The 25897-nt window shown below is 39.4% G+C and overlaps 1 protein-coding gene across 2 annotated transcripts; it reads left to right on the top strand.

Moving 5' to 3' along the window:
* Window positions 1–1146: 1146 nt before the first annotated feature.
* Window positions 1147–25897, top strand: CRTAM (cytotoxic and regulatory T cell molecule). Of its 2 annotated transcripts, XM_008518437.2 has the most exons (10): window positions 1147–1413; window positions 7015–7158; window positions 10117–10269; window positions 11904–12047; window positions 12985–13146; window positions 17325–17408; window positions 19363–19446; window positions 21178–21324; window positions 22902–22988; window positions 25016–25897. In XM_008518437.2, the coding sequence occupies exons 1-10, from the start codon at window positions 1185–1187 to the stop codon at window positions 25144–25146; spliced, it is 1365 nt and encodes a 454-aa protein (XP_008516659.1). In that variant the 5' UTR covers window positions 1147–1184; the 3' UTR covers window positions 25147–25897. The 2 variants fall into 2 exon arrangements, with proteins under 2 accessions (XP_008516659.1, XP_008516666.1); XM_008518444.2 differs by lacking the exon at window positions 7015–7158 and having other exon boundaries at window positions 1179–1413.

Consider the following 25897-nt stretch of genomic DNA (forward strand, 5'->3'; position numbering starts at 1 on the left):
ATTCAAGTGAGATTCTGATTTAATCAATCTGGGGCTGACCCTAGCAATCTGTATTTTTTAGGTGGAGGCCGAAGACATTCATATCATCATACAATTTGAGAAACATTACATTACATCCTGTTAAACACTAAAAGAAAGCTCTATTTTTCTATCCTCTTTTCATTTTCTTTCTATGTGTTAATAAATAGGTAAAATATTTAAAAGACTTTTTTGTTTTTGGTGAGGAAGATTGGTCCTAAGCTAACATCTGTTGCCAGTCTTCTTTTTGCTTGAGGAAGATTGTTACTGAGCTGACATCCATGCCCATCCTCCTCTATTTTGTATGTGGGATGTCGCCACAGCATGGCTTGATGAGCAGTGTGTATGTCCATGCCCAGGATCTGAACCCACAAACCCCAGGCTGCCAAAGCCGAGCATGTGAACTTAACCGCTACACCACCAGGCCAGCCCCAAAAGACATTTTTGATGGATAAAAGTTTCCCTACCCAAACTATCAACACATTTATAGAATATTAACACATTTCAATTATAATCAGTAAATATTATTTCATTTACAGCTTTCTAAACATTGCAGACCAGCTTCTATTTTCTAAACATGTCTCTCGGTATTTTGCTGTATGTACCAAGAAAAAATGAAATAAAGTCTATCTATCTATCTCAATTTGCCCAGTTAATGAGAATTAAATACCAAAATAGTTCATTTGCCTATTGTCATCCCCACTAGATCATATTCTCCAGGAAACAAGGAATTTCTCTTTCACATCTGATCATATCTTAGAGAGCAACACATACCAGATGGCTGAATAGGTAAAGAGATGCGTGGATGGATGGATGGATGGATGGGTGGATGGATGGGTAAATAGATACACAGATTTTTTTAAATGGGCAAATATGTGAATGAATAAATTCTACCCCTCATAACCGTTATAAATTGTTGCCAGAGTCATAAATGTAAAACATTCACAAGGGTTCAGCAAAAATTGTCTAATTGTCTAACAAACCAGAAAAGTAAAAATAAGGTAACATCACTACACGGGGACATTTTCATATTTCTCCCACCCCTCCTCCCCCAAAAAGCCTTGTAACTAGTTGACTTACCACTCCTACCCACGGGTAGTAGAATGATTTGTGCCAACACATCATTCACACCTCTCCACAATCGAGATGACACTTGTGGTCCCCAAATGTTCCACCAGGAGGTATTTTGGGGGCAGCCAACTAAGAGGGGGCTTCCAGAGCCGATGGAGGAGTTGAGACACGTGAGGTCACAGAGCTGCTGCCTCTCCCCCTTCAAAAGAAACCACTCTGCTCCATTTATTTCAGAACCTAGAGGAAGTCGACAAAGTGTCACAGCAGCACTGCACAATATGTGGTGGAGAGTTTGCAGCTTGCTGCTTTGGTTCCCCCTGCAAGGTAAGGACTTAGAGCTAACGTTCTTTGATGCTCAGTTGACCTAACGTTTTGCTAAATCTACCTATCAGTCAGTCAACTGCAGTCACGGAGGGCTCACTGCAGAAGACAACCAGGTAAGTTTGCTAACGCTTTCCCAGCCTGCCAGAGTCACACCTCTGAGCAATGTTACTGCGTCTAGTTAATCTCTTGTTCAATTGCTAAATTGTATAGAAAGGGCCATTGGAGTGTGTCTCTCTATGGGATCACTGTTATGGAAAACGTAACAAGCTTACTAAGTTCTGTCTTTTAAGGGTGTACCAGTTGAAGGAGCATCGGTTTTGAATTTAAAAGCTTTCTTGCTGTATAAGCCTTCACCAAATAATTTAATTTTTCTGAAACTCAGTTTCCACATCTTGAAATGAAGACGATAACAATATTTAATCTACAAAACTCCCTGGATTGTTACAAGGATCAAATTTCAAATGTGAAAGCACTTTGAAAATGGCAAAGTGCTACACAACTCTTAATTAGTTCAGAGATAATAATGAGCCCAATGAAAACTTTGTGCTTATTTTTTGAGTCAATAATACTTTACATTTTAGTAGACTTTTCAAATTTGATTTTTAATGCTTAGTTCTAATGTAGCATTATGAAAATTAAAGAAGGATACAGTGACCTCTTTAGCGCAGGTCAAATTATTCCTACCCAATGGTGGGGGCAGGGCTTAGGTGTCCCTGAATCTCTGATTGCAACTTGTATGAGATTCTTGCAAAAGAAACCCCATATAAATTGCTTGTTTGTTGTGTGTGTGTTTCTTTCCAAATACTGAATCCGTAGTTATGTTTTGGTAATGCACCTGTCCTTGGAAATGTGCATTCACCATGGAACTGCATCTAATTTACCTATATTGTGGAGGATGAAAATCCGCCAATTTGTACCCTCTATCCTGGTTATTCAGTGGCGGGTAGGCTGTAGGAAGCATAAAGAACAGTTGCGAAGTGACTAGGGTCCTGTTGATACTTCTTCTGACCAGGAAAGAATCACGTGTTTGTTGACAACTTATTGAGAGAGCTTCTTCAAAGCTATGCTGGAAATAATTTGATTTTGACAAAGTCAGACTCATTTTCATACCTGTAGTTTTCTCTATTGATTCTATCTAAAAAAATAATAATAATCCCTTTTGGTAAGGATCTGAATTAAGGCACATTTTTGCCTACTGCCTCATAAAAGTCATGTAAACAGGGCTCTGGTTTAAGACAACTCATTGTGTGTCTCTGGTTTAAATTAGCTCTAGTTTTTCTTATTCAACATAACAAAGAGCAAAGTTCGTATCCTATTAAACTATTTATTACTGTATATATACATTTACTCATTTTTAGCCATTAATTCAATTAACACTTAAAATCCTACTTTGTGCTAGGCCCTGAGACTATAAAATGAGTGAATGGCAAACAACTTTTCCATCAGGAGTCTGTAATCTAATGTCCACAGAGACATACTCGTAATCAAATAATTATGAAGTAATGTGCTAAGTGCTGTAATAGAAGCCCATTCAAAGCCTTTGGGGATCTGGAGGACAGAGTTTATCATTGTGAGGAGGAGGAAGGCTAAAGAATGGTTTGACAGGGCAGGTTTGACAAGAGTGGTGTAATCTGAGTTGAGTCTTGAAGGAGATAAGAAAGGCATTTGGGGCCAAGAGCATAGTGTAGACAAAGGCAAACTATCTACTTGAGCTTGGAACTTTCTGGAAATGGCAAGTGGCTATTTGAATGGAGCATCTGGAAGAGAGTATTGACAGAAGATACTGAAGGAGAAAATAGGAGTCAAGTCATCTGGAATTTTGGCCTGATTCCTACAGGCAACAGGAGCCATAGCAAATATTCTAATGAAGGAAGACATATGATCAAATTTACATTTTTAAATGTAATTCTAGAAGCAGATGAGGATGATAAATTGAAGGGAAGAGAGACTAGAAGGAAGTCAGTGCAAGTCCAAGAAAGAAACAATGGAGGCCTCAGCTAAGGCAACGATAGTAATGAAAAAAGAGGAATAAACCGATTGAAGAGATGTTTTGGAGAGAGAGGAGGCTGGGGTGTCTCTCAAATCTCTGGTATGCCGTGGCTGGTGATGATATTAATGAATACAAGGAAACATTGGGACGGACCAGGTGGTATATCTGTGTTAGGTGTGTGTGGAGCACAGGGGGCACTAGAGATGACCAGCTCCAATTGGACATGACCAATTTGGGATCCATGAAGGACAGACTTGCTCTGTTCTGCAGTTTTTAAATTTATTGCATGCAATAACTGGGCTATTAAGGTAAGAAAAGGAAAGAATATTTTATTCTTTCTCCCATGGTCTACCATGATGACCTACAGTTGAGGTGGAGATCACACATGGCAACTCCCAAAATCTTGGGGAAAATCAAGGAATCTTAAGACCTGCACAGGTTTTGTCTGTGGGTGCTTTGGTAGGCGGCTGTGACTGCTGCTTGTCCTTCTGCTCAAGGGTCAATCACATGTGCCTTGGCATGAAGCCATTCCACTGATAGGACCACTAGTTTATGGGTTGTGGGTAGAGATGACGGTGAAGGTCACAGGTTCCAGTTCCATATACAAACCAGTCACAATCTACAGCCCCAGAGTCAACTACAGCCTCATAACACAGGACCATGCATGGATGGATGAATCCAGGCGTGGAGATCATGATCAAGCCCAGAAGTCAATAATCCACTGGTCAGTCAACAGGACTTAGCGGTAGTAAGTGGCGACCTCCCAGGAGAAGCACCACAGTCGTTTGTTGCCAAGCTCTGTATGCTCAGCATTTGTGGAGCAACATAGGGCTAGTTTGCAGACTGGAATTCTGAAGCCTGGATAGGCAGAACTAGGAAGAAAGCTCAGGCCTTCAGGGTTTACCCAAGAAAGGCTAAGGGTGAATAAGGATATACATGTCTTTAGAGACTGCGAAGGAGGAAGTGGTAAGCAAAGACACCCCACACCCCATCCCTCCCACAAAGAAGGTAAAAGTTTGACTCCAAACTTAGCTGAAAAAAAAATTTTTAAGATGAGTTCCAGTTTAGTTTTCAATGGTGATGAGAGGATTATGGGGAACATTTCCCTAAGAAGACGTGCCATCAAAACTTGGGCACAGGTCTCTTCCTCTTCCCCTTTAATGTGACCTAGACATTGAACAAGATTTTTAAGCACTATGGCTGAAGCTGTGTGGGTCTGTGGCTTCTCATTGGGGCCACTGTTCCTTTCTGCAAGGATTTCCTGTCTCTAAATTAAACGTGGGGTCTACATGATAACACTGAAAGATAAATAGGCCTGTAAAGCAGAAAGTAAGGCTTAAGGCAAAGAGTAGAGGAAACAACTAATGTTCTATGCCTCAAACATAGCCCTTTCCATCTGAAAATCAGGCATCTATGGTTGTGGTCAGCGTGGTCAGCAGCCTGATACTGAATTCTCAACAGCAAGAGCAAACACTAATCTTAGGAGACACAACTCCTTAGCCTGTGATAAAAAGCCATACTACATTTCATTACAAGTTTGACGACACTGTAAGAATTAAATGATGCTATATAATTCATAAGCAGAATCCCAAGAAAAAGACAGTGATATATACATCTTTAAAATGGAAGACATTTATTCAAAAACAGGCTGCAAACAAATCTCACAACTCCCATTTCCCCAAATGCAGGCTTCCTGTCTAGACAGCCATTTACCGAAGGTAAGAACATTGGTAAACTTCCAAGTGTCAACTTCTTGCCGAAAGGATGAAATCAGAGCATGTTGCTTAACACTGGTCTTTGTTCTACCATTGACTCAATGTAGTAACTTCCCTCCTGTCTCTCAGTATTCTTATTAGCAACAGGAGAGCAAAGATATCTGTGCATTATAGCATCATCGTGAAAGCTGGCATTAAACCATTACTTTTCAAGCTCACACTGTGAGTTTCTGTAAGGAATGAATTCTAGAGAAATAGAAAACGAAGTCAATTCCCTCTAGAAACTTTCATCTGTTTGTGAAAAGCAAGGTAATGCACAAGAACTAGAGAGCAAAGCAGGAATCATAATGGGACAATTATGGAAGCAATGGAAGTTAGTTCTAGATTCAAATTCTTGGCTCAGAAGTTGCTTAACATTGAAAGAAATTCCATTGTCACTTCAAAGAATCTGTACTGATATTACCCTTATTACTCAATTCTGAGTTGATTTTATGGATGAGAGTGTTTCCAAATGATCCAACCTAAGCAGAATTCTGGCTTTATGCCTCAACGGTTTTTGAAAACATGACCATTTTTTATTGACTCTTCATTGTGCATTGTAGTATACTGGCTCATGATATGAGTATTTTTCCATTAGGATTCAAGCAAACTGTTTTTCCATGAAAGTCAATATGAATACAATACAGTATTTCTGGGTTGCTATTGCCGGAGGCTAGATTGAAATTAATGACCTGGGAATGGAACAGACTCAAAAGTCTGCATCAATTAATTCCCAGAGTTCTCCAAAGCACTTTTCCTAATACTTGAAATTTATGACAAGGAAATAAAGTCTCATCTTGCTTTTTTCTTGCTTTTTTCTTTTCTAAGGTTTAAGATGATGCAGTAAAACTCATTACATTTGCTATTCATAATTTAGAACCTCATGGTATTCTTCTGTTTATAGAAGTGTTTGCTACTTTCATTCATAAGATTGTCCTCAGGAAAAAAAATTTTTTTAATTTAAAACTTGAAGAAACAACAAACAGTAATAAATGTGTCAAATCAGCAGTAAAACCAATTTATTTTTCTATCAATTTCCTTTTTGGGAGGATAAATTTGCAGCTGCTTAGAAGCAATTGTTTACCATTCTCTGGGGGCTGTGATTTGGGAAAATTAGACTCTCCCATTTGCCTGGAGAAAGTGCTGCTGTGTAATATTAAATCGGAAGAGATCTCAGAACATCCTCCCTCTGGTGTAGAAGCTCTTATGCAGGTGGGGCTGAAGTGCTCCCAGTGAAGGGCAGCTCCCTAATTCACAAGAGCAGCATGGCCTAGAACATTCCTTCTTAGAATCCAAGACACACAACTTGCACTTAAAGGTACAAGTCGCCCATTTTATAAACCGAGGCCAGAAAGGTTGAGTTTTCTAGGGTCTCATCACTTAGATAGTCCAAGCTGGTCACTGGGATAGTCCGACCCGGTCTCTGAAGGTCACAGACCTGGGTACAGATTCCAGTTCCAGGACCTGTGACCTTAAGCCTCTATTCCCTCATCTGTAGAGCGAGCAAAATAATTCTTCCTTTACAGGTTAGTTTGAAAGTTAAATGAAATATAGGTAGCATGGACTGACACAGTTCCAGGCATGTGATGAAGCAAGTACCCAATAGATATTGTTCCACTTTCCCCTTTTTCCTATCAAAACCACCCCCCTCATTCAGCCCTCCTTCAGGAGACATCCTTACTGCTCCTACATATAGTGCTCGCTCCTTTCCTTGTGTTTTTTGGTACTGACTTATGTTTTGTTTCTATAAGAAATGTGTGATAAATGATTGAGTGAATGAATAAGGAGTCCCTGCCCCAGCTCCGGAGTGGAATGGCTGGTGCCAGCCTGACTGTCCCCAATTCTCTTCCTCTGCAGAGGCCTTTCTGACTAACCACACAGAAACTGTCACCGTGGAGGAAGGCCAGACACTCATTCTAGACTGTGTCGTTTCTCAGGAGAACGCCTCCCTGCAGTGGCTAGCCCCGTCAGGGTTCACCATTTTCTTAAATGAGCATCCTGGTAAGTGAAGGAAAAGTAAATCACCACCAGACCTCAACCTGAGGGATTTTCCAGGCCAGCAGGTTGGTGGGACAGAAAGCCAGTATGAGTCATTCGCAACATAGGCTTGGCCCCACCTACTGTTACACGTCAATCACACCCCGAAGCCTGTTATGTTACTCACGGCTACTTTTTTTGACAGGAAGTCTGAAATGGAAACCCCATCAGAATGTTTGGTAAAGGGGGCTTAAATTACAAAGCACATTTCCATGCCCCCAGCTCACCCCCATATCACTTTTTGACTTTTGGGGGCCATGAAGCAAACAGCGGCACAATGATAGATGGATGGGAGACTGGCTTGGGGCCCTTCGTCCTCGTGCAGCCAACACCATTGCCCACATCTGGAGCCAGCTGCTTCGTTTTCCATCTGGGCAATCCAAACTCATATCACAAAGCTCCCTTCCAGATATGGCCTCTTCTATTGATCTGAACATGAAATCAAGGTCGCTAAATGATAAGAATTGACAGCACATATGAAAAGGAGAGCAGTCATTCCTCTCTCCACAAACACACATTAAGTGAGTCCTAGATGCCTGAGATGGAAAGGGACTTTTTTTTTCACTTTTATTGAGATATAGTTGATATATAACATTGTATTAGTTTAAGGTGTACAATGTAATGATTTTATATATATATAGCTAAATGATTACCACTAAGTTTAGTTAACATCCATCACCTCACATAGTTATATTTTTTTTTCTTATGGAAAGAGAGTCTTTTTTTTGTTTTTTTGAGGAAGATTAGCCCTGAGCTAACATCTGCTGCCAATCCTTCTCTTTTTGCTGAGGAAGACTGGCCCTGGGCTAACATCCATGCCCATCTTCCTCTACTTTATATGTGGGACACCTGCCACAGCATGGCTTGACAATCAGTGCCATGTCTGCACCTGTGATCTGAACTGGCGAACCCCGGTACACCGAAGCAGAACGTGTGCACTTAACCACTGTGCCACTGTGCCAGCCCCAAGGAAAGAGATTCTTAAAAATCTATTTAGGGGCCAGCTCCGTGGCCTAGTGGCTAAGTTCAGTGCGCTCCAATTCAGCAACCTGGGTTCAGTTCCCAGGCATGGACCTACACTACTCGTCAGCAGCCCTACTGTGGCAGTGAGCCACATACAAAATAGAGGAAGATTGGCACAGATGTTAGCTCAGGGCAAATCTTCCTTAGCAAAAAAAAAATCTGTTTACTTCTTTGAGCAGGATTTTACTAAACCCTCCCTTTCATATTGAGACCATTTTGTATTTTCATTTAATATTCCGAACTGCCAAATACTTGGAAAAGTCTCCAAAACAGCAAATTTCATTCTGCTTTGTAAAAGCAGAGCCTCTAAAATTTTAGATATCCTTTGAAAACGTTATTAAATATTGATATGTTAAATGTAAAATAACAATATATTATTTCAAGTTAAGTCAACTATTAATACTAGATTCCAATGGAATAAGTAGATACTAACCGTTAACAGTTTTGAGAGAAAATCTGTAAGTAGAGATAATTCTGTTAAATAATGCTTTTTGTTGTTTTGTTTTATTTTTGGTGAACTGGCAGAAGATAGACATTCTCAGATTTCTACAGGAGAATGGCTTGATCAGCTCAGTGGTTCTCAACCGAGGGTACTTTTTGCCTGCAGCGACATTTGGCAATGTCTGGAGATAGTTTTGGTTATTACAACTGGGGAAAAGCAGGGGGGTCTGGCATCTAGTGAGTAGAGAGGCCAGGGATGCTGCTAAACATCTTGCAACGTACAGTTTAACCCCCGGCGACAAAGAATTATGTACTCAAAAGTCAACAGTGCTGAGCTTGAGAACTCTTGAATTCTAGCTCATGGAACATCAGTGTCCCAGGACACACAACCATTGTTCCAGATGAGTAACAACCTTCCTTGGTCAGCCATTCAAGGTTTAACTATTTTAGGGTTGTTCATATTATATATCTCTACAGTAAAAAAGAAAAGAAAGAAAGACAACCCTAACCAATCATTTCAGGAGCCTCCAATTTGCTAAGAGACCTTTGACCTGAGATAGAAATCCCAGGTCAACATAGAATCAAGAGGAACATTTGCTATTGACTGGAACTTTCTGGACTTGCATTTTTGTTTTTGGGGGTTTTGGGGGGTTTTTTGCACTGTTGGCTAAATACCTGAAAGGACTAAGTCATAATCTTTGGGAAACATCAAATAATAAAGAACTTTTAAAAATTAAAAATAGGAGCCAGCCTGGTGGTGCAGCAGTTAAGTTCACACATTCTGTTTCAGTGACCCGGGGTTCGCCGGTTCGGATCCCGGGTGTGGACATGGCACCACTTGGCAAAAGCCATGCTGTGGTAGGCGTCCCACATATTAAAAAAGGAGAAGAAGATGGGCATGGATGTTAGCTCAGGGCCAGTCTTCCTCAGCAAAAAGAGGAGGATTGGCAGCAGATGTTAGCTCAGGGGTAATCCTCCTCAAAAAAAAATTTTATAAAACGAAATAAAAAGCACCCAGCTAGAGCAACGAATATCAGCACATTTATCTTCCGTTCTTCACATTCATGTGACAAGACAACCTCAAATGAATCAGATTTCAAAGAGGTAAATCACAATGGAGCATTTTTCATAAGGTAAAAAAAAAATTCCTTGAAATCCTCCTATAACCGGAACCCTTCACCAACGTAGTGTTCTTAATTTCCTACAAGCACAAATAAAGCAAACTGCTTATTTCACAAATCCCAGTAACAAAATATTTCATTTCCTAAACTAACTTCAAGCTATTGAGAGGCATCCAGCTGGTAACACTAGAATTTGGAAGGCAGCTCAATCGAAGATGTGACATTTGTTCCTTTAAAGTGTGAAAATCAAAAGCTATTCCTGTGAATAATCCATCCACTGAGAGTCTGTGTGCATCTGATACCTTTCCTTACAACAGCTTTTTTCCCTCTTGTACAGCTTTGAAAAATTCCAAATACCAGCTTCTTCATCACGCCCCCAATCAGCTCTCCATCGGCGTGCCTAACGTCACCCAGCAAGACGAAGGCGTGTACAAGTGTTTACACTACAGCAAGCCCGTGAGAACAAAGGAAGTGAAAGTGATTGTGTTAGGTAGGTGCCTGGAAGCCACTAAACCCAGGATGGGAGCCATACACTTAAGAACACGATATATCATTTTTAAACTGAAATGTTAAGCTTACGGCCAGCCATTTCCTGGGGGTGCCTCTGCCATCTTTTGTTGAAAGCAAACAGAACTGAGTATTTTGAGTGGCGAGCCCCAGATTAAAATGTGAATTTGTGAAATTCATCTTTGGCATCAACTAAATTTTCTCTCCAGGGAACTAAAGGAAAAGAGAGTTCATATTGGATAAGCTGTGACTATGTGCATGGCACTATGCAGGCTCTACAGAATGAAAGATGGATTAGGCACAATCTCTGCTCACAAGGATTTTGCACACTAGTTTAGGAAAACAAAACACGTATGAAAATAAAGTAGAACCTTATGACAGCGTATCCTAAGAGAGAATGAGTTCAGCTGTAACGGCACTGACATATAGCGTGGATAGGAAGTGACAGCCTCCTGATCATCTGGGCCTAGCTCAGTTCTATAGATGGTCAGATGTGTTCAGTGTCAGTCTTACCATCTTTACTTTTTTGCTTTTGGGGGCAGAACAGATCAATTAAAGACATTGCTTTTTATTGATCTCTAAATAACATTATTCTACATATCACCAAATGAATTTCTTAGACTTCTCTTGTTGGAAAGGCATGGTGGAAAAGCATCTGGGACGGAATGGCTCCCTAAGGGTTTTGAAAACCAAAGTGACTCAGCTCAGGGGTTGTCTTCTCCCCACCTCACTGGCCCTCAAAGCACTCTTCCTCAGACTGATGTGTGCTCTTCTGGGCTCCCAGAACATGCTGTACATACCTCTATCACGGCACTTATTCATGATCTTTTAATTAACAGTTTAGGGACTGAGTCTATCACCAGACTATTAGTTCCTTGCAGGGCCATATCTTCTCCACCTTCGCACTGACAGCATCTAACACATCTAGTGTGTACTTGGAGCTGACTGTACAATGTCTCGAAGGCAGGTGGATGAGTAAATAAATGTGGAAGAGTGCAATTCAGGACCAGAGTGTGAAGTAGAATGGGAAAGAGGAAGAAGTAAGCCTAACTAAAAGGTGTTTCCAAAAGAAGAGTAGGAAGAAAATGCCCTTTATAAGAGAAATGTATCTCTGATGTTAGGAGGGGACAGAAGGAACTTACCTTGAGGTGAGTCATAGGCTCTCTTGGAAGTTTAGAGCTGAAATAGCCAACTCACAAACCAGCCCCTTCATGTCACAGACAAGGAAACTGATACACCAAGAAGGTGGGGGGGCTTATCCAAATTCTTACAACTAGTTGGTGACAAAGGTGGGACTAGAATTCAGGTCTCTATTCCTTATGTAGTACTCTACCCATCAAATACAGTCAGATATCAAATTTAAGAATGCTGTTCTAACATAATCAGTTTGAGAATTTCCAGACACTGATCACACACTGAGTAACAAACAATCTGATTATAGCCAAAGTAGCTTTACAAGTACATAACAGCCCTTCGACTGTGTTCTGGGAAAAAAGTAAAAGAATATGCCCATTATTTAGATCATTCTACAATGATCCCTATAGATTATTAGGTTCTGTGCTTTGCTGAGATATGTAGACCAGCTAATTAAGCATAGAAAAATCAATTTTCTTCTAGCAACTCCTCTCAAGCCGACTCTGGAAGCATCAATTATTAAAATGCAAAATGGAGAAGAACACGTTATACTTAAATGCTCCACGGTGAGAAGCAAGCCCCGTCCGCAGATCACCTGGCTTTTCAGGAATGACATGGAGCTCTCCGGTAAGAGGAGAAATCATTCTTTCCTCCTTTGTTTTCCTTCCTACTGAAATTTCCAAGGGATTTTTCAGTGTTCTGGCACCCTCTGGTGGCAGGAGGTGCCAGAAAACACTATTCAATCATTTCATTGGTTGTTTTCCAGACAAATTATCCTTATAACCAATCAATATTATGCCTTAATCTTGAAAGCCTAAACACAGAAAACATGATTACACGTTTTTGCTTAAAACAAGGTAGAAACCTAAAATGGAATACTTATTATGGTTTCCTAAAATTTGACAAAATTTCATAAAATGAAAAAGGTACAGTATAACCATTACCTCTGAGCATAGCAGGCATAAAATTGAAAATACACTTAATATGATACGTGTAACTAGAACAGGTGTGACCTTCCTTATACAGTGTAGTCCTGTGTCACACCCCCAAGGACAGGTAAGACTATTATGGTAACCAAGAATCTAAACTTTGAGCCTTTCGATTAAAGCAAGCTAACTAATTGTCATGCTTGGAAACTATTTATAATTTGTTTACATTTCAACAGACATTACATTCGATTTTTATATAATCGTAGGTTCAGGCTAGTGCCACATCTACTTCATCATAAGACCTTACCTTTACTTTGCCTTATTCTTTCAACCTGAGTAAGGTCCTGGGTCTTTGTGTTTCACAACCACCTCAGGCTGTCCTTCTTGCATAACTATTATAAGCTGAAATTTGTTCCCAGTAGTGAAGGGTTTATAGAAGTCTATCCATTCTTATTCACTTGCTTCCCTTTGTGCCTGGGCCAGGCATGTACAAGGCAGCTGGCTGAGGTTAGAATGAAGTTAGAAGTTTAACATTTTTGTCAGGATGTTAAGGCCGTTGGTCTCTTAGAAAACCAAATCCATCCAATAGCATTAAATAGCCATAACCTCATATACATCTTTAAATTGCTCCATAGGTGAAAACCACCATGAATTTGAAACTGATGGGAAGAAATGTAACAGCACCAGCACACTCAGAGTCCACACATATAGCAAAAACTCAACAGTGGACTGCATCGTCCGACACAAAGGCCTGCAAGGAAGGAAACTGGTAGCAGTTTTCCGGTTTGAAGATTTGGGTAAGAAGAACTAATGATTGTCTTTATTATTTTTAATCTACCTTAATATTACACTATCAAAAAAAATTAAATGGAGTGGGAAAAGTCCTTCAGGGTGAGTTCACTGTCAACACAGCTCTTCTTAATAGCCAATTCCTTTAATAATTGAAATTTCTCCATCTGGGCAACAGGGTTGCAACTGTACCAATATTCAGAAGAACACCAGTTGGGCAGAAAGCCTAGCAGAGCGCCATATGCAAACAGTGTCATGCTTGCTTTTTGATAATGACAGCTGGCATAACTTGACCTTAAATAGTTTTATTGCAGTTGTGTTTTTGGAGAGATAATATGAAGCATACTGTATCTTTGTACTTGACCCAAAAAGAGATAATATTAACAGAAATAAATCTAAACTTGTCAATATCATTTTACATTAATATAAAACACACAATCACATTAAATCATGATTACTCTTTAGATTTATTTTGTTGCAGTTGTTTTGAAGATTCTACTTTCACTATGTTGATATTCTGAGCAGAACACCAAAAAATAATAATAATAATAAGTAAGACATCAAATATTAAATGTGAAGAGGAACTGCCTCCATTTTCAGAATCTCTCTCTGATTCCTTCATTAAAAGTTAAAGAAATCATTTTAAAACTGTATAGGACTTTTTGAGCCAAGAAGTATCCTAAAAGAAGTAGACGAATCACACACCTGTAATTAATAGGATTTTGACCATTATTTTATAAAGTACTTCTCAGTGTAAAAAGAAATTCCTAAAGCACAAGGATTCACGCACAGCAGTGAAGGAGGAAGATGTTGGCTGATGACGCGTTTGTTGAAAAAGCTCTTTAGCAAATGAAATAGCTGAAATGAAAGGCATTGGTTAATGAGAACCCCCCAGTAGGAAAACTGATGTGCTGCCCTGTGGGGGCTGCAGCTGTGGTTAACAGGTCCCCCCTCACTACCACATGCTTTCCACTGGTCACTTTCTCATCAAACCAAAAGTCATTCTTGAGGAAGCTGCATTTAGAAAGCTCAAGGACCCACAGACGGGGCTGTACTGTAATCTGACGCAAATATTCCTACCCCTTTATGATTCACTCCCCTCCCCAGCCTCCACCCCCATCAGTGGAACAGGCGCATAGGGCACAAGGGGGATGTGGGAAAATCATCAAAGAGAAGATGACACTTTATTTATCTAAATGCTCCCAAAAGATATTCACATTCTTAAATAAGAACACCAATCATATTTAAAAAATGTATTTTTACTTTTAAGCAACTAGTCAAGCCATCTGCAAAAACTTACTACTAAGGGGAAAATTGCAGTTTCTCCTCCTTTAAGGCCGTAGTTCTATATGACTCAAAATCTTAGCCATAAAATGTTTCCAATAATAATAATAGGATAAGACTTGACTTTTAATTATGATCTAGCTACTGATGGTCTAGCACCCACTGGCAGATCTCCAATAAATATTCAAAGAGGAACTCCAGGATCAGCTGTGGGTGACTTCTATTTGCTTATGACTTTTTCCCTTTGGCAAGCTATTACCTTGACACACAGATATTACAGACATTTTGTTCATCCAATTAGTTGAAAAAGTTTGCTAGCTGAGGATGCTTTAAAACATGTTGACAGGTAGAGATTCCGACCCCTTTCATCTCCACACACTGCGCGGTAGGACCTGGGGAAAAGGAAGACCATGCAAGCACCTTATCTGTGAGGGGGCTAAAAAGGGAAATGGCTTCCTTTGAAAACCCCACGGTGTTTCACTTAGAGAAGGAGAACAGAACAGGAATACATTAGACCATCTTCAAGATGATTTATTTCATCTCACTAGTATTCCAAATGTGGAATCTTGATGTCCTACTACTTATCCAGAGACAGGATTAAAACAAAAATTTACCAACAGTTCTCAAACTTTTTGATTTCAGGACCCCTCAATACTCCTACAAATAATTGAGGATCCCAAAGAACTTTTACTTATGTGAATTATATTTGTCAAAGCTTACCTATTAGAAATCAAAACTGAAAAAAATGTTTAAATACTTACGTATTTTAAAAATAATTAATCCACTACATATTAAAACAAATGGCATATTTTTATGGAAAAATATATTTTGCAACATCAAAAAAATTAGAAAAATGGCATTGTTTTACATTTTGAAAATCTCCTTTATGTCAGGCTTCATAAAAAACAACTAGGTTCTTACAAATTCTGCATTGAATCTCCTGCAATACATTGTTTTGCTTGAAATACATAAAAAAAATTCAGCCTCACACAAATATACAGTCAGAAAGGGAAAGAACATTTTAATCACCATTTCAGATAATTGTGGATATTCTTCTTTGATGCTGCCCTAAAACTCAACAAAAGGTCGTTTCTTAAAGGTCATTGCTGTGTGGACTCTAAAGTGACATCAATAAACTTTTCATACTCTATTACATTAAAATCCATTGAACAGTCTTGCACTTTGCATGGATCTTTCATCCAGGCATGATTTTGTAACACCTCGCCTTGGCCATTTGGAAAATGTCGATTCACTGAGCTATACGGATCTTCCAAATGTTGACACGTTTCGGGATCAAAATCGCATCCATTAGCATCCTCACTGATCTCATCAGAGGTCTTTTAAGTATTTGGAAGCTGTCGAGCACACAGTGGTGGATTCAGATTTTACAAAATTCTCACTTGAAATGTGACTACTGCAACTGAGGAACCAAATTTTTAATATTATTGTTTTATTAATTTAAGTTTAAATAGTCAGTGTAGCTAGTGGATGCTGTATTGGACAGCACAGGTCTATAACATTCTCACCAACTAGGGAGATAAATCATAACGGACTAGTGTCCACCTAGTCAAAACAACCATCAGTCTAACTTGACCTATTTAGCAGCTTGTTGACTGACAGGATACATCAGTATAAATACAACCTCTGGTTTATATATATATATATAAATGTGTATATATATACATTTAAATGTATACACATATAAAACCTGTTTTGTTCATAAATATATATGTACACAAATAAACATATAATTATCTGAATTCTCAGAATATCCATTATTCTTGAAGATCTTAATCATTACTGACAAATTTTATTCTATATGTGCCCAATATTTCCCATATTATGCTCTTCCCATAACTGGCTCCCAGTACTTCTGTTTGACTGGCTTTTAAGCTGCTACCTCTTTTCATTACCAACAGCTCTCCCCTTTCTTCAGCGTACTATGGCATCTGTGTGGTCACAGAGCTCATTTTAGCTGTATAGGGTACATTACAATTTCTCTAATGTTTCCATGGTGGTTCTTCTTCCTTCTCTCAGAGCTCTTGCATGCAATTCAGGCATTTTTATAGTTTTCCAAAACTTTAAATATTTGAAAAAATAAATTTTTTAAATCTCAGAAAATTCACTGATTAAAAAGCTGAGAAGCACTCACAGATTTCATAAAGACATTACCCACTTGTCATATATCAGTATCAATATTTGTAGATTAACTGGGTTAATCTGCAACCGGGTTGCAGGCATGTTCATTGACTCGTCAAATCTACGCTAATCTGAACCCCTAGAAACATTCCTAAACATTTTTTTGTATTATACAATAACCTTTTGATAGCATTGTGCTTAATAAATAGCGAGGCATCGCGCTAAAGACATTATATGAATGAACTCATTAATTCTCACAAAACAACTTGAGAAGGTAAAAGCTGTTAGTATCTCCATTTTATGGGTTAGAAAAAACTGAGCATTTGAGAGACTGGGCATCCTGTCCAAACTCACTCTCAGCAAGCAAGTAACAGCACTGCAATTCAACCCAGGCTGAGCCTGACTCCAAAGTCACCTAACTAAGAGATAAGTAGGTAGATATGTGAATGAATGGACAGACAGAGGGACTGATTGATGGTCAGATGGATACAGATAGAGACAGTGAATAGCCTTTGCCTACTGTTGCCAATTGCACCCCTCCAGCATGCTGGACCTCTACGCCAGGCAGCTTAGCAGATGGGCAATCAGCGGGATATAGATTTAAAAACCAGAGCAGGAGCTGCCGAACGCATAGTTCTGAGGTTTCTGCAAAACCTCCATGAGCAGGTAGCGGTCAGATACCTTCTCCGACCTATTGTACTGCGCACAATGTGGGTAAAATTGCTCTCCGTAGTAGCAGAATTTTGTTTCTCCCCTTTCCTAGTTGCTGACCAACAGACGGCTTCAAATGCCCTGGAGAACAGCTCTCTATCCTCTCAAGACCCTCAGCAGCCCGCTAGTACCACCGGTAAGTGCTGAACCAGTCAGACTTTTAAAAAAAAAATCATGCCTCCTTGGGAAGGTCATTGTTCCCATTCTAAGTTTTGAGAATATTTTTACTTTAATTTTTAATAAGACCACACAGGATCCACTGCAACAGGCTCCAGCTTTGTGGTGTCCTGGAAAAGTGCCGTATAAGGAGTGCTCACTTAGTGGGATGGGCTTCAGGGTACCTAATGCCTTGTACACACACACACACACACACACACACAGACTGTGACATTTGAATTTCCTCTGTGGTAAAGGGCAAGGTTGAATTCATTTATGGGGAGACTTGTTTGTTTTTCTGTCTAGAACAGACTAAATGCAAAATAAAGACTTGGTATCAACAACAAGCAAAGAATGAGGACCTGGAGATTTGTGGCTCTTCGTCCCTGAATAACAAGAGCACCTTTCAAGGCTCATTAGTTACTCGATTGTCCAGAACTCAGATAGTTTGTGATGATGGGATTCAACTATAAATGTGGAAGAATTTAGAAGCCTGGACTATAATTCCAGTTTTTTAGACAGTGAACCCACTAGGTGGTTTACTCTGGGCAATGACTGTATATTGAATTTACCTTTGTCTTTGACCTAGCACAGCATCTGGCGATAGCAGGTGCTCAGAAAATGCAGCATGAATGAATGAATGAATAGATGAATGCATGCAGTTGTTATGGGGCTCAGAGCAAGATAGTCAGCCTCATCCAGAAAGGCATATATTCCTACACATCTTCTTTCTATTTCAAAGAGCGTCTCTATAATAATTTCATTTAGTGCGATAAGTGCCTTCATAGCATCATCATGTTCATGGTTCTGAGTACTGGATCTCATTTAAAAAATCTGTATCTTGAATAACATTAAAAAGCAAATGTTAGGGGTTTTTAAACACTGATAAATATAATATGTACCATACAGTTTTTTGAAAGGCAATGGAAATTGAAAATTTTATGAAGTGGAACAGCAATGCCACTTGCTTTAATAATCCAGTATTTTTAAACGTGTTTAGAATCTAGTTGTCTTTAAATTGGCTTACATCACTACTAAACAAATTTTATGCTCTGCTTTTTCATATATAAGATTTTAAAAATAGGATTTCTAAAATTCCTTTCAGCTTTCAATTTCTGTGATTTTATTACTGTTAATAATAGCCATTTTTAGTAGAATGGGTGGTTTCATTCCTCTCGTGGTCCACATTGTGGCGCTGTGCAATGGGCTAAAAAGCAAGAGACTATAGAGAAAAAAAAAAGAAAACAGAAAATAGGGAGGATAAACAAGAAAATCAGAAAAAGATCTCTTATTTTTATAATTTCCCTTAGCTAGAAAAAAAGTCATAGTACACCCAACTTCTAAGAGGGAGGCAAGCACAGGTTTGAATGACAACTGAGCCCATTTTTCAACATAAAAATCATTGCTGTGTGCGTTTCAGGCTGTAGGTCTTCTCTCTATAGAGCCTGAGATGTCATTCTGCGCTGCTCAGTTGTTCTCCTGAAGCATCCTGAACACCTTCTCACCAGTAGGCCTGAGTCGAGAAGGAAATGTACAATGACGGTTTCAATTTTGCGTTTCTGAGTCTCAGGATTGGCTCTGCCATTTATTGGCCACAGGACTTTAGACAATTTACTTAATTTCTCTAAACCTCTGTTTGCTCAGACCTCTTGTGAGAAGTAATATATACTCCATATTAATAATATATACCAAATGCTTAGTTTAAGGCCTGGCACAAAGTGTTCAATAAACATTTACCTTAAAAAAAAATAAGGCAAAGTGAGCCTGGTCATTTGCAACTATTTTTGGAAGAAGTCAATAGTTGAAAAATGACCTCATTGTTGTTTTTTAACAAAGAGCACTTAATTTGGCTTCCAAATCTCCTTTGCTGCTTTGGAATGACTATGTGTATATAGTCTCGTGCATATATCATATCTTACTTTCTTTCACCTTAGTTGCAGTAACAGAAGATTCTAGTACATCAGAGATTGACAAGAAAGAGGAAGAACAAACCACTCAAGACCCTGACTTGATCACTGGTAAGTGTCCCCCACAGCATTTAGAATAAACACTTAATATTTTAATCTCTCAATCAATAAATCCAGTGGCCTTTGTCTGCCCTCTTTTTTTGACCTTTCTGCTCTATATGACATGATTGGTTAATCACTCCCTTGTTCCTTGACTTAGTTGACTCCCTGGCTCCCTTGACATGCTCTGCCTGGTCCTGCTACCTCTCCCTCTCCATTCCATTAGTAACTTCCCTTCCTCCTCTGACTTCTTACATGTGGATATACTTCTGATTTTACTTCTTGTTCTGTCTTTAAGTTTACCCATTCCCAAGACTGTTCCTGTTGCCACTAGGCAGATTTCCTTACCTGCATTTCCAGAACATTCTCCTGAGCTTTAGTTTCATCCCATTTCCTACATATCTCTAACTGAATTTTCTGCCATCTCCTCAAACTCAACATGGCTGAAAACTGAACAGCTTCTTCTTCCACAAAATCACTTGTCCAAAGCATCACACAGGCCCAAAACCTTGGAGTCATCCTTTACTCCTATGTGTGTGCGTACACGCACACATATAAAATTAGCTTCCAAGGACTTCTGAGTCTTCTCTTCCATGTGTTTTGTCCACTATCACCGCCACCTCCCTGATCCAGACCCTCATCATCTCCTGCATGAAGTATTGTAACTTCAGTTTCTCCTCTTGGTATCTATTTTTAGCATTCTATCAGCAAAACACCCCTTTGCACTCTTCACCCCTGTGTTCAGAAAACCTCTATGGCTTCCCACAGTCTACAACACAGAACAGGAGCCTTCAACCCTCCATAAGATGCATACCACCCCTACCTCTGCAGTCCTGTCTCTGTGAAGTCCTGACAAGAGTACACATTTTTCTCTGAAAACATCATCCCATTTTGATTGCCCTGCCCTCATCTATCTGAACTGCCCTTGATGAATGGAAAGTCCTTGTGACTCCTCTCCTTACCCCTCCTTCAAGGCCAGCATCATCGCTGAAACTTTCCTGACCAACTTAGGGACCACTCCTGCCTCTGAATCACTAAACACATTATTATATTAACACATATGGATCTAGAATTTGACACAGATATCTTACTTCTGTTTGTTTTTATTAATTTATTTGTTTAAATGGAGAGAGAACTACCCCCTAAAGCATAGGAATTGTCTCCTATGCGGTTCCAAGACACATGACTGGCACTCCTTAATTGCTTGTTGGTTAAGATGAGAGACCAGGACATTTAGCAAAACGAGAGCCCATAGAATCAGAATTCTAGGCTTAGAAAGACCTTTAAGAGCTAATCTAATTTATCTCCAAATACCTTCATGTAGGATCACATTTAACCTAGCCAAGATTAATGAATTTTCATTTTATTTGCAGAGTTTTTCAAACTCCTTAACAACCTCTCTTGCTACTTAACTACACTTTGCTAAGAAATCATTCCTTACAGCTAACTTGAATCCTCTGACAATAATTTAACACAATATTCTCATATGTTTTCTCTAGAAATGAAAAATTAGTTTGATATCTGTGTAACTTAAAAACATTTTTCAATCATTCCACAAAATTGCTTTATTTGTTTGTATGCCGATTTACTTGTTTTCAGAGAATAAATAATATGAATCTCTTTACCTTCAGGGTAAAGCTCTCCTTTGTCTCTTCATCTGAATACTTCACAGCACTATTGTGTATATTCCTCAGTGGCCCAAAACCCCTCAAACTGTCTAAAATCCTTTCCTTTTCCTTATAGAAGCAAACCGTCAGTATGTGGGATTGGCGAGGAAGAAAAGTGGCATCCTGCTGCTCACTCTCGTGTCCTTCCTCATTTTCATACTCTTCATCATAGTCCAGCTCTTCATAATGAAGCTTCGGAAAGCACACATGATATGGAAAAGAGGTGAGTGGGCAGAGAACCTGATGAAGGCTATGAGATGCTGAAATAATTGGCTAGCAAAAAGGAAAATTCTGTCAATTAAAGCTTTTCTGTTAGATGCTCCACAATCTATTTGATAAGTGTTGTCACTCAAATAAGCAATTGTTTGTTTTGTAGTAAACATGGGGTGTGAATCTCCAGGGAGTATAGTCAAAGAGTGCATCACCAAGAGAAACTAGGGTAGCTCCAGGAATTGGCATTAAATTATAGAAGCTTCTATTCAAGGATAAAAGGATACAAGATGGAGAGTTCGTTCATTCATTCATTCATTCATTCAATAAGCATTCACTGAGCATCTACTGTGTGCCAGGCACTGTCCCAGGCACTGGGGACACATCTGTCAACAAGGCAGAGCAGGTCTCTACTCTCAAGGAGTTCATATTCTAGGAGTGATCAAAGTCTGACTATAATAGAGTGTTTCAGTCCCATTCTTATTTTGAAAGCATGCACTCAGCCTCCCTCAACCATAATATGTTAATAATTTTTCCTAAGCATTCTGATTAAAAAGTTATCATTGGAAACAAAAAAAATCATTTAGCTCCCATAGAAGATATCCATTAAGATACATAGATTCAACACATATCAGAGCTGGAAGTGACCTTAGAAGTTATCCAGAATAACCATCTACTCAATTCATTCCATAAATGTGTGCCAGGATTAAATCCCCTCTTTAATTCTGAGTGATTATTTAGCCCTGTGCTGTCCAATACAGTAGCTGCAATACGGCTATTGAGCACTTGAAATGTGGCTGGTCACTCTTGAGATGTGCTGTAAGGATACAATACGCACCCAATTTTGAAGACTCAGTATACACACACACACACACACGCACGAAGAATATATCTAATGATAATATATTGGATCTACTAAGTAAAATATATTATTAAATTAATTTCACCTGATTCTTTTTACTTTTTGAGCATGGCTACAAGAAAATTTAAAATTTCACGTGACTCACATTATAGTGCTATTGGACATCACTGATTTAGCCACATATGGCTCAAATGCCTCCAGTGACAGAGAATTCACTATGTCCCAAGGCAAAACACTACATCTTTGAATGGCTCTGACTCTCTTAAAAGTACCACTTCTCCTAGTTTAATATCAATCTCTGTAGCTATTCAGATGGACTAACATTCTCATGATAAATCAACCTAGAGACACGGTCTGATTTTTCCGCTGTACATATACAATAAGCAAATGCAATAGTAGTGTTTCAAATTCTCCCATTAATGCCCTTCCCTCATAGTTCTTTAAGGGCTACTGGAATTGTTCCTTCCCAAAGGACAATACTTGATTTTAAACTACTGTCATTTGACATCTGCAACTCTTTTATACTGCCTGGCACAGTGCCTGCTGGAATCACAGTAAAGAGTAAGGAAGGATTTGTTGAATGAATGAGGACAGGAGGTATGGGAGGGGCAGTGATAAGTCTACTATTTTACAATAACAGAGGTATCCTCTTATTCAAACATACATTTCTACATACAGATGATGTCTATGATACCAGAAATTAATAATTTAATTTTCTTTTCTTGCAGAAAATGAAATTTCAGAACACACTCTGGAAAGTTACAAATCGAGGTCAACTAATGAAGAAACATCATCCCAAGAGAAAAACAGCCAAAGTAAGTCAACTATGTGATCTGAGATTCGAACAATGAGGTTCATTAATTTGTTGTCTTTCAAGGGGAACGTAAAACTCAAAGTCTGATTTTTAGCTCTAGAAAGTCAACCACATACATCATCTTGTACAACTAAAGGAAGTGCATCTTAAAAAATGAAAAGCAGCAGTTAAGTCCATGTAGCTGAAATTATGCCCCTTGAGAAGCCATCTCTGAGTCCTCTTGTCACACACAGGCACCCCCTGGACTATATGTCCCTCCTGTGCTCCACAGTATCCTACACCCACCTTTGCCAATGAAGCACCCAGCTTGTCATTCTGGGCATGTTGATTTAGCTACCACAATACTCGTTCAGGTGGTGAGTAAATGGATTTGCTCTCTCTGTGTCCCCAGATCCTAGCACAGAGCTTGGCACAAATGAAGTGTTTGATAAATTCATATTGAATAAATGAATACAAAGCTTAACTAATTCAAGCAGAAATGTTTCAAACCTTTTGGGTGACTTCATTGCAATTGCTCATGCACAATACTTAAAGAATGTGAAAGACGAGTCTAAACAGGAAGAAAGTGTGTGTATTCTTGACAAAGATCCAGTAGACAGAAGTTAGGACTATTGTAAAGCAAGAATCTTATACCTTCCAATCATTTTGTTTTCTCTGTGCAAATTAACTTATTTCACCTGCCAGGAGTTGCAAGCAATGAGGTGAGCCCTGCCACTAGTTTCTATTGGTTTTATTGAGGTTTTCGTAGGAAGTGTGTCTTTTACAACACCTCTGGCTTTTTTTGTTTTGACCTAGTAGGGTGTGAAATGGAAAGAAAGAACAGCTCTACTAGCAGGGAAAGGGGCACGAGTGAGCAGACTGTGTGAGAACCGGGGGTGCAAGGGGAAAATGTGTGTAAGCTACAGTCTGTTGTACGGCAACACCTGTTTCTGTAACAGCAATCCCCTCATGCTTGACTGGCAAGTAGGACAATGATGGCAATATGTGTAAGTTGGGTCGCTTCCTCTGCCCATTTTCCTAGGCAAGGGAACCAAAACGGTGGGAGTAGAATAACCTTTAGCGGGAAAAGAAAAGCCCTCAGTTCAGCTGCTGAACAACCAGAAGCCCTCACAGTTCAACTTTTCAAAAGTTTACAATGAGCACCTGCACTCAGGGCTCCCTCCCGAGAAAAGTCCATCCCCAGGGGCTTGCCACAGCTGTGGGAGGTTGCTCTTTCTCCCAGGCTCCAACTCCACTTCCAACCTCCTTCCCACAGTGCCCTCAAATCCAGCATTTCAACTCCATTGTTTTAGCTCACTTAAAAGATATCCTCTGGAGCTGTCTGTGTACAGAGTTACATAGGCTTTGAGTGGTCCACCCCAACACCCCAACCCTCTTTTTTCCCATAAGCCCTGTTAATTTATTTTTATTGTTTTGGGTGAGTAAGAGTGGCTCTGAGCTAACATCTGCTGCCAATCTTCTCCTTTTTGCTTGAGGAAGATTGGCCCTGAGCTAACATCTGTTGCCAATCTTCCTCTTTTTGCTTGAGGAAGATTGTCACTGAGCTAACATCTCTGCCAATCTCCTCTGGTTTGTATGTGGGACGCCACCACAGAATGGCTTGATGTGTGATGTGTAGGTCCGTGCCAAGGATCCGAACCTGCGACCCCAGGGCTACCAAAGCAGAGCACACGAACTTAACCACTGTGCCACTGGGCTGGCCTCAAGCCCTGTTATTTTTTAGTATGAAATTTTGCTGAAGGCAATGTGGGTTTTTTTCAGCAACACATATGTTATTTTATGGCAGAAATGTCTACATATTTTATTTCAGGTTTATTAGTATACTGTTTATGTAACAAGATTTTTTTTAAAAATTAGACTAAAACAACGCATTCAGATCATTTATACGCACATGTGAATTTCAGATTTGATCTTTTAAGACATTAATATATAGACCTAAAAATATCATGTGCGATCAAAATGTTTCAAATAAACGAGTGCAATGTTGTTCAAAATAAATATTCATCTTCACCATGTTTTTTCTTTCAGTTTCCCGCTCTAGCAGCTGCATGAGTTACATCACAAGATTGTACTCCGAAGCAAAAACAAAGGGGAAGGAGAAGGCACAACAAGCAAAATTCAAAGGAGATCCCACCTGTGTACCAGAGAGCATTGTGTAGCGTGTGCCCCGCAGAAGAACATGCTGCCTGGCAGCCTCATCGTCACCTCAACAGAGCAGCCCGCAAGAAGGAGCATAGTTACTGTAACGAAAAACATACTTCGAGTGCAATGCAAGATGGTGTCCTCCCATGTGCCCCAGATTCAGAGCAGCAAAATGAGGACCAAACCATGGACATAGAGCTTCCCAGTTAAAAAAAAAAGTAGCTATTATACCTGACACTACTTCAGAGCAAGAGGATTCTCCTAAGGCTCGGGGATCAGGGTCCATGTGACCAGCTAACATCTCACTGTGAAGGAAACAGGAGTTTTTTAGATGCTGGGCTCTAATGGAGCTATATAAAAAAAACTTCTTTTTAATCTTTCCTTCTGGTCTCGAAATAAAGAACTTTGGGATGAAAAGGACCTAGAAAAGATTCTCTAATCCTAGGAGTTTCTTTCAAGGCAGACTTTCAGAAGATGCAACCAGCACAGACACTCTCCGGGAGAAGTGGTGCATAGCAATGAATGAGTCCGACGAGCATGAATGCCCCAGGATTCATGCCCCAAGACACAAGCGTTAGTTCGAGGTAGGCCCAGAGCTTCGATTTTCTTAGATTTTCTTGCTAAATCACAAAAGCTGACCTGGTGACAGAGTTTTTACCAGGACGCTTCATTACCTAAACATGTACAAAAAGAAATAATGAGTTTAATTTACTGATTATTGACCGAATGGATGCTTTTAAAGAATTATTTAATAAAGAGCAGAATATA

This window comes from Equus przewalskii, chromosome 6 (assembly GCF_037783145.1).
Source record: "Equus przewalskii isolate Varuska chromosome 6, EquPr2, whole genome shotgun sequence".
NCBI classification, from domain to species: domain Eukaryota; kingdom Metazoa; phylum Chordata; class Mammalia; order Perissodactyla; family Equidae; genus Equus; species Equus przewalskii.